General features: G+C 36.1%; 3 protein-coding genes across 3 annotated transcripts; 1 reads left to right on the plus strand and 2 right to left on the minus strand.

The window, feature by feature from the left end:
* Window positions 1-1,175: 1,175 nt before the first annotated feature.
* LOC108969362 (seminal metalloprotease 1-like) lies at window positions 1,176-2,218 on the minus strand. Its single transcript, XM_018934014.1, has 2 exons — window positions 1,943-2,218; window positions 1,176-1,864 (listed from the first exon to the last, which is right to left on the minus strand). Exons 1-2 carry the CDS (start codon window positions 2,154-2,156, stop codon window positions 1,317-1,319), a joined length of 762 nt encoding a protein of 253 aa, XP_018789559.1. The 5' UTR covers window positions 2,157-2,218; the 3' UTR covers window positions 1,176-1,316.
* A 2,394-nt stretch (window positions 2,219-4,612) lies between these two features.
* LOC108969356 (seminal metalloprotease 1-like) lies at window positions 4,613-5,577 on the minus strand. Its single transcript, XM_018934007.1, has 2 exons — window positions 5,300-5,577; window positions 4,613-5,223 (listed from the first exon to the last, which is right to left on the minus strand). The coding sequence occupies exons 1-2, from the start codon at window positions 5,511-5,513 to the stop codon at window positions 4,676-4,678; spliced, it is 762 nt and encodes a 253-aa protein (XP_018789552.1). The 5' UTR covers window positions 5,514-5,577; the 3' UTR covers window positions 4,613-4,675.
* A 2,712-nt stretch (window positions 5,578-8,289) lies between these two features.
* LOC108969360 (seminal metalloprotease 1-like) lies at window positions 8,290-9,226 on the plus strand. The gene is made up of 2 exons (XM_018934011.1): window positions 8,290-8,523; window positions 8,595-9,226. The coding sequence occupies exons 1-2, from the start codon at window positions 8,310-8,312 to the stop codon at window positions 9,137-9,139; spliced, it is 759 nt and encodes a 252-aa protein (XP_018789556.1). The 5' UTR covers window positions 8,290-8,309; the 3' UTR covers window positions 9,140-9,226.
* Window positions 9,227-9,762: the final 536 nt, after the last annotated feature.

Consider the following 9,762-nt stretch of genomic DNA (forward strand, 5'->3'; position numbering starts at 1 on the left):
TACATACCTATATATATACATATATACTATACATATATAGACTCATCGGAAATCAGTATCTTCATTATATGCGAGCTATCCAAAGAAATAAATTTATATTTAAATGATAACATGATACGTATTTTTATATACGGGATCCACTTCGACGTTCTCTACATATTTTTTAAAAGAAAAACCACAAAAACTACAAATTTAATGAGGAACTCTTTGTCATTTATTCTTGGAATATTATCTCTTTCAAATAATGGCCTCGGCTACGTCTCAGATGATCCATCAGTTGAGTCCAATTATCGATGACTCGTTCGAGCATTTCCACTAGTAACTGCCGAACGGGAAGCATGATGTTTTGCTCCAACGCCTGAATCAAAGCGGAATTGCCCGCAAAGACATAAGACTTTACATACCCCGCTGGAAAAAGTCTAACCTTGTGGTATCACACGATCTTGGCGGCCAATCGACCGGCCCAAAACGGGAAATTATTTGCCCACCGAAGTATTCTCTCAATAAATATTTCTCTTCAGTTTGTTTACATAACCATTGAGCCGGAAATTGTCCCCATCGCTCAATAAAATTTGGCTCAAAGCGTCGAATTTTACGATTTCTGATTGATTGATTGATACACGAGGAATGCAACGCAGGTCGCTCGGTTTAATCGGCCCCAGATCTATCACAAAGACTCACCTGGCCCCAGCAAATTGATAAAGTCCAATATTCGACTAGGTGCTAGCGAAGTAATGTGATCTCTATTTGGATCCAAAGGCTTTTAACATGCTTATGCAAACTGCTGTGCAGTCAGCTAGCAGGTGCTCTGGTGTTTCAGGCTCCCTGCTGCAGAACCGACAAGTGAGTGAAAGTAAATGCTTCTACAGCTTGCAGTGACCAATGTAGAATGCGAGTTTACTGCTAGGGAGGTTGATTGCATATTTAAACCTGTTGAGATTATAAAAACAATCACCCTCTTTGATTGGCGCTTGTTCGATATAGTTCTTATACTTTCCTGAAATTTTTAACTTATTTAAAGGTTCTTGCACTTTTTCCAGCGTTAGATGCGAGCAACCCTTTGCATGGGTTACAGATAACGTATTAAGAGGTTTAACAATATATATATAATACATTTTGAAATTTATTCTAAATAATTAGAACAATTATAAAATTGTTTAATATTTATCCAAAAAGTAATACATTATATAGATATCGCTAATATGGTGTTATACAATAAATATTTATACTGATAAAATATGCCCACTTATGTAATTAGTATTTAAATCCCCCATCACCCAGATTAACTTAGTATTCAATGGATCCTCATTCGCGTTTTAATCTTTCTCAGCACAGTTATACATCTTATTCAACTTGCTTATATCACTTTCACTTAAAGCCACACGTTGACCCATTATGCCCTCCGGTACGTCCTGCAATGGCTCTATAGTTTTTCCACCATTTGCGGAGAAAGCTAGCGGCGAATAATGCAAAATACTACCGTAATCGTATGCTTCTCCAAAATCCTCAATCATGTCTTTGTCATATTTATTAAAATTATACAGATGTTGTGGATTAACATTTTCGGATACTATCTGAACATACTCGTCCCGATTAAAAGTGCTCTGCATGTGATAAAAACCGAGTGTGTGTAACATTTCGTGAATCATGGTTCCAATACGGAAGCAACCCTGATTGATGGGAAACGGTTCTAAATTATATTTTTGAATGTCGTCAGTGAAGCCAACCGTCGAGTAACAGCCGCCAGGATTGCCTGTTATGTTAATGAAATAAGGCTGGTCATCGTCGGCCAATACGAAACGAATGCATGACACTTCTTCTATGGTTTTCATGGCGCCTTTAATAAGAGTTTCTTGTACTTGATCTGTATAAAATGGAACATAAAAAAATGTTTAGTAAAAAAACAAAGGTTAATAAAATGAAGTAGTATGCGATTCCTTACCGAAAAATCCTTCCCAAAATTTATAATACACAATACCATTGGGCCATTGAAGACTTGTATTACTCATGCCATTACGCGGCGCTGCATTCAGCACAATATCACCTTCGAAATAGCCAGCAGTTAGTTCGGGATCTTCTTCGCTTACTGAGTCTACTGGTAGAGCTCGACTTGTACCAAGCACAAAAAGCATTACCAAACTCAGGCATGTCCTCATTTCAACTGATAAATGTTTCGAATTGCCGAACAAGTGTTTTCCGTATGCCACTGTACCATATACTAACACTTCATCAGAACTACTCGGGACTGAGCGCTTTTAGATTGCTTTATATACAACTTGAGCGCCATCTTTGCTTTAATATTAAAAGCAGCTAAGTTTACTTTTCATTAATCCACAGCTTTCGACATGGATGAAGTAACGTCAAACCTTGGAGTCTTTCTAAATTTTACCCATATCTTCAACCTCAGTTTTGAAGTCGATAGCAGTTATATTTTCAACGTGGTCTTACGTACTACTGGGTAACACTTCAATTTGTATTATGAAAATGATTTTTCAAAATCTTGATAATCGATGTTCTTCAACACCATTATAGAAATATCAGCAAACAGCTGCGTAAATTAGCTTGGGGTCGAGAAAGATTTTCCAATAAAACTTATATATTGCGTAAAATATTTTTCCAATTACTTATATGGGCAAGTGTTATTGATTTCAATTCATAATTTAAGAAAATAGTTTTAAAAAAAAAGTTGACAAAAACCGGACTCACTTCAAAAGCAAAGCAACAGATTAGACCCGAGCGCTGCAATGAAGTAGAACAGATCGACTTCATTCAACTAGCGACATTATTATAAAGACAAAGTTCTGTGTTTCAAACGATAATGCAATAAAACTATGCAATCATTAAATGATTAAGTTGAGTGAAAGGATCTGTGACATAACCAAACTGTAATTTTGCCAGTCTGTTTAATCCCCAAAATCGAAAGTGAAAAAGTTTGTTCGTTACCAAAACCGTAGTTCAGATCGGTGGAAACTGAGTACACATTCGTTTACTGATATCTTTCTAAGAGAAAGTACCAAACATAAACAACAACTGGGTGCGTAAAGCCCAGAATCAGCTGCAGTTACATTATGTAAGGAAACATTTAACCAAGGGAAAATTTGTCCTTAAATGTCATAACTACTCTGAGACCACCATGTTTTCCGACGTTAATTATAATAATGTGTTAATAGTGATTTAGATTATTTCAAAATTTTAGGTTAAAACAAAAGTTGTTACTGATAGTGTTTTCAGTGGATTCATTTCATTTTTCCCTTTCCAAAGTACTTAAGTGTGGTAGACAACATTACAATCGAAGTACAGAACCGTTCTTTGAACTTAGCTCTACCTCACTTTCAATTTCTAGGTTCAACGGAAAATATAAACGACAAAATTATGCAGATTCGACCGGGAATTGAAACCTTGACTTCAGGGATGACTATTGGGCTTACGCTGGACTACCGAGGCCGGTAATTTTAAAGACTTTTATATTTGAAAAATATTTTTATAATTTTGGTATTATCTTAAAGGGAAATACCCTATACATTATAAAACGCGTGATCCAAGTCGAGGCACCTTTTTAACAGCGTACTATTCGCAACAACATCACCCATCTTAAATCCCAGCGTTCATCATTGGAAAATATTCGACCGAATAGACCACCCCCATCATGTCTTGAGGAAATATAGCACCCGTAGCAGAGAGTGTACAAGAAGACTATGGAGAGTCTATGAAGAGATTCAAGACCTGCCATTTCATTCAGAATAATATCCATATTTATTCAAAAATTATGAATGATTCATGATAACTGACTGTTTGATGCCTGAAATTGAAGCTCGTGATCTCGGCGACATCTGATTTCAAGAAGGCCGCCGTCTTCCTACACATCGCACCAATCAATGAGTAGATTGGGACAATCCTTCGTTGAGTACATAATTTCACGTTTTGGGCTGGTCAATTGCCTCCAATATCATGTGATATCACACTGTTAGATTTTTTCCTATGGGAATATGTAAATTCTTAGGTTTCTGCGGACAATCTCGCTTCAATTTGACCCTTGACACAAAACAGCACGCGCGTCATTCGCCAGTTACCAGTCGAAATGCTCAAACGAGTCATTGAAAATTTGACCCAATGGATGGACCAATGGAAACGTAGTCGCGGCCATCATTTGAGAAAGATAATCTTAAAAAAATAAATAGGTTTTCGAATGATAATTAACCCATCATATTTGAAATTTAATATACGAATACTTGATCAGCGTATGGAGCTGAGCTCCATTGTAGGACGTAAGACAGTAGCGGTCAAGTGCTCAGTTATTCACATATTCCAAATTTAACATGATTGACTTTGGTTATATTCTATATCTAAAAGGAAATTCGCTTATTCTACAGAGGCCTATTCAGGTAAAACTTTATCAAATGGTACCCTTTCGTTATTTCTCTAACACATATCAAATGTCTCAAAAACTTTGAATCTCTTAACCCTTAATACAAACTCCAGCTTATTCAAACCTTATTTTGAACATCTTACATTTACATATTTTTTGCTCGCTCTACTAGACCCTGACCAAAGTTTCGGCCTAAGCACTTCATCTAAGTATATGAACTCACCCAGAAGTTAAAAAACAACAAAGTTTCCGAAAATTATTTATAACTGTACCTGGTCTTTCATTGCAACACTGTCTATACTGTATGTATTACACTTTTAATGGACAACGATACATAATATTCAATTTGTTAATATCACTTTGACTTAAGCTACGACGCTGACCCATGACACTGGCTTCTTCCTCTCTCAAAGGCACTATCGTCATTTTACCGTTGGCAGAGAACGCATACGCCGAATAATGCAACACACTGCCGTAATCATATTCCTCATCAAAATCATCGACAAAATCTTCGTCGTATTTATTAAAGTTGTGCTCGGTGCCAGCCTGAATGTTTTCCGTGGCTATACGAACGTAGTCATCACGATTAGCGGCACTCTGCATGTGATAGAAACCGAGTGTATGCAAAAACTCATGCACAATGGTACCGAGACGGAAACAACCCGTATCCAAGGGGTAAATCTGCAGATTATACGAACGAACGCCGTTCTGCCAACCGACGCTTGAGTAGCAGCCACCACTTAAGCCAGTGATGTTGATATAATAAGACTGATCCCCGGTAGCCTCCTGGAAACGGATACACGATACCTCCTCCAAGATCCTCATGCCACGCAGTATATGATTCTTATGATCATTATCTAAGTATATAGAAGCACGGTTACATGTAAAGAATTTCCAGATTTATTAGCTAAAAAATATTATCTCATTACTTACCGAAGAATCCCTCATTGAATTTATAGTAGACAAGATTGTTTGGCCAACGCCTAGTTTCATTGCGCAAACCATTGCGTTGGTTTGGTTCCAAAACAATATCACCTTCGAAGTAACCAGCCGTCAACTCAGGATCTTCCTCAGCTGTTGATTGCAGCGGCAGAGCCAGAGCAGCACCCAGCACCGACAAAAGCACAAACCCCATAAGTAACTTCATTGTTCTTCAAAGACTACCAGATTTTCAAAAGAAACGTTTAAGAAACACGACTGTTAGCAGTCCAAACTACAACTGAATGATTATTTGGTAGTTACCTGTAGTCAAAATCGCTTTATGGCATCATAAATATGTTTTCTATCAGTGCGTATTATATTGCAGTCGGCTTATCGCTTTGGATGTGGGAATTTCGCACAAATTCAATGTTAAATTTTTAATCCAAGTATATTTATGACTTTTATCGATTAGCCTCGCTATCGTCGCGTACTTGACGTTCCACTAACTACGTGGGTTTTACACTAAACATATACAGCTATAGTAGTTTATATACAGTAATTCTTCGTGTAATATAATGCTGAATAAAATTGTTGAGATATTTGTTAGTAATAGTAGTAATTATCTGATACGCGATAGGTGAAGCTACGATCAGCCAGTTTTAGAGATATCATCTATATAAGTATAACCAAAACGATAACTGTTTTTAGAATTTAATAACAATATTAAGCTGATCCACTATTGCCAACTTCTTTAATTTATACATGTATATTTTATATTTATATGACGGTCTTGTATATATATATATGGTACATACTACTGCTTTGTCTACTCCAAAGTACCCCATTAGGTCTTCTCTTTATTTTCTTTTACTACTGTGGACAAAAAATAGTAAGACTTTTTAAATTAATTTCTCGCGAAAACCCATTCGTCGAAATATTCTTTTTCTAGATTGGTATGACTGTCAGTGACATTTTTGCCAAAGGTCAAATGAAAATAATCATTTGTGTTTAGTATACGCTTATCTTTCTGAAGTATATGCAGTGCATCAGGCGAGTTTTACGATGAGTGAAGTTTTTCAATTCTATTAAATTTTGTATGTGGAATCAAATCTCTGAAGACGAAACGTTCACAATGTTGGAAAAGGCCTTTGATGATAATTTTTTGTCACAAACAAGTGTTTTTAATTAGCACAAATGGCTCTCGCACGCGAACATAGCCCTTTCATACTGGGTTACCATATATTAGCCTATGACTTCAGTGAGTGACAATATACTCGACGGAAGAGCATTTGTATAACGGAAATGTGAAAAGACTCAGAGAAGGCGACTGACTGCTGTGTTTCAATTACATAGTATATGTTTTGTCGTCTGTCTTAGCAGAGACATCATATACACAATTATTATGTTTTTTTTTTTTTATTGAGTTAATTACACTCATCGAAAGCATTGTTCCGCTTGATATTTATATGACTTGACAAATTATTTCCTAACGTTTTTGCTTCTTTTGTTATTGAAGCCGTCGAAGAAAGTCTTTTCAATAACCAATATTTCAGTCAATGTTTTCCATGGTAAAAATTATATATTTCGTGTTAAAGGTCAGTAGAGTAATTTGGCCTGTTTTTTTAACTTTTTTTCATAGAAATTTTTGTTTAAGAACTTTTATCATGGGTATATCGTGGAGTGTATAAACACATTTTTTCAGAAGGCGGGTACGATTTGTCATGTTTCGATCATCTGAAACACAAAAACCCAATTTATTCTTATAAAGTACCTGAATGGCTATCGTCCCTACTAGAATAATGATAAAATGTTGATAAATAAAAAACTAACTAACGGCTTTTTTTATTTTTTTTTATATAAATGTTGCCTTTACATTGTCAATAAATTATAAAACAAAAAAAACATGGACGATAGCCAGGCGTTTTGTGAACATTAAAAACAAATTAGCCCATCGGTTGAATAGTACGACCGGAATCATGTCCGCCAGTTTAAAAAAATGTGTTTTGAGAAAAACGCGTTCAGAGTTTGAGGTGTGGAATCCCCGCGCTTTGAACGTCGAACGGTATTATTATTTTTGGGAAAAGACCCCACTCGAATATTTGTAAAAATTTATCAATCCTTGGCATAGCTCGTTCAGTATTCACAATAATCAAACCCAGTTGAACGATCATTAATTAAAGCACGATCATCGCTTACTTGTTAAATATCAACAAGTTGCGGGCTCAAATTTTAATCAAAGCAAGAATCTCTAATGAAGGAATATATAAAAGTGCTCAGGAAAGCAACCAAATATTTAATCTACGAATATGCATAGGCAAATAAAATAATAATAATAAAAATCCGAGCTGGAAATCAGAACTGGAAATCAGAACTATGAAGCGTATGTTATCTATCACTGTTGTTAATAGAAAGGAACTTCGAAATAAGAGCTTACTGTCATTTAGAGTAAGTTATACATATCATTAAACGATGAGCCCTGGATATAGACGATGCGGGTAAATCACAAACCTCCCAAAAAATCCCCTTCAAATTTTATATGTTTCTTATAATACCTTCTAAACATGTTTAAAAAACTAGCACCGAAAGAATTACCGTGACCTTGTATATATCACATACTTTAAAATTTTACTAAAATAATTTGATCGACATGCTTTAATAAAAATAACTGTACAAAAGAAACCCAAAACATCGACAAGCCTGCGTATGAATATAAGTCGAATGCTCAAAAAAGAAAGAATTTGTCGAAGGATTTTCAAAGTAACGATCTCATTTTCGAAAGTCCTTACTCAGTTTCACTGGTTTCCCTGCTGGGCACGTTTACAAGTTTCGGCAGCACATTACCAAGAAGTAATAAATTTTATTATCGCAGTAATTAAACAACTATAAATAACTGTATACTTGAACATACTTATTAATCTAATGTTAATATTATTTATTGACACACTAAATGTGTCGACTGAAACTAAAAAATAATTTCAATTCAATTTTGATTGTGGAGAAAAACGCACACAGGCAGAAGATAATGAAGTTCTACTTCGGAATATTGCTGCTGGCGCTCACTAGGGGTACGCTAACTGCACCACTAAGCCAGTCTGACTATGATGATGCCGAGCTAATAGCTGGTTACTTCCAGGGCGATATTGTCTTGGCACCTTCGCAGCGCAATGGTCACCGCAATGAGACACTACGCTGGCCCAACAACACTGTCTACTACAAAATCAATGATGGATATTTCGGTAATAGATTATAACATTGGACAAACTCATATTTTTTCTTACTTATCGCACCAACAAATTTTGTTCCATAGACGAAGCGCATCGCAACCACATTTTACGCGGAATTAAAATCATAGAAGAGCTCTCGTGCATTCGCTTTCAGGAAGCCACCGCAGATCAGAAGTATTATGTGAATATCACCGGAGAGCAGGGCGGCTGTTACTCGAGCATTGGCTGGTTGAATGGCGTCCAGTATTACAATCTTCAGGATTATCCTCTGGACACGGGCTGCTTCCGACTCGGTACAATCGTGCATGAGTTCCTACACACGCTCGGCTTCTTTCACATGCAGAGTGCCGCGAATCGCGATGAATACGTACGCATCGAATATGATAACATTCAGGAGGGTATGGAGTTTAATTTCGAGAAATATGATGAAGATTACATCGACGATTACGATGAGGAATACGACTACGGTAGTGTATTACACTACCATGCCTATGCGTTCTCGATTAACGGGGAAAAGACAATTATACCATTGAAAGAGGAAGGTGAGATTATTGGTCAACGACGCGGCATGAGCAAAAGTGATATCAACAAGTTAAATACGATGTACCGTTGTCCAGTAACAGTTTAAGTGAATTAACCCTAAAATCGGCTCAGCAATTTAATAAGCAAAAGATTCGTGAAAATGTGACAAAAAACCTGTAGTTTTCTTCATAAGTTGAAGCGCTTCAAACTCTTCAAAATAAACTTTTTTTAAGGCTGATAACACATAGGTGCGCTTTATTCATTGGTTGCAACTGTCGTTTCTTCAACGACGAACGCCATAAACAGTTCGGTTTATAAAATGAAATGAAATGAATGAAAAAATTTACTCAGCAATGTTAAGAGCTGACGAATGTTATAAGTCGTCAGTCGCAATGTTATAAGTCGTCAGGGTTGCAACTCTTTGAATAATCAAGAACAACAATATTCCATGACATTATAAACATAACAGATTCCTTACAATAACTTGACTTTGAACGGTCAGTTTGTATGGCGGCTATATGCTATAGTAATCCGATCTGAACATTTTTCTTTAACGATTGCATTTGTTCTTTAAGCAATAATCAATATAAAATTTCTTTAAAATATCTCGCATTTATGGCGGCTATAAGATGATCTGATATCGGCGATTCCGACAAATTCTCTCTTCTTATTTATATACCCATAATAGAGCAGAACGTGTGCAAATTTTCAGATATGTGTTTGTACACA

The sequence above is a fragment of the Bactrocera latifrons genome, unplaced genomic scaffold (assembly GCF_001853355.1).
Source record: "Bactrocera latifrons isolate USDA-ARS-PBARC rearing strain unplaced genomic scaffold, ASM185335v1 scaffold_25, whole genome shotgun sequence".
Lineage (NCBI taxonomy): Eukaryota > Metazoa > Arthropoda > Insecta > Diptera > Tephritidae > Bactrocera > Bactrocera latifrons.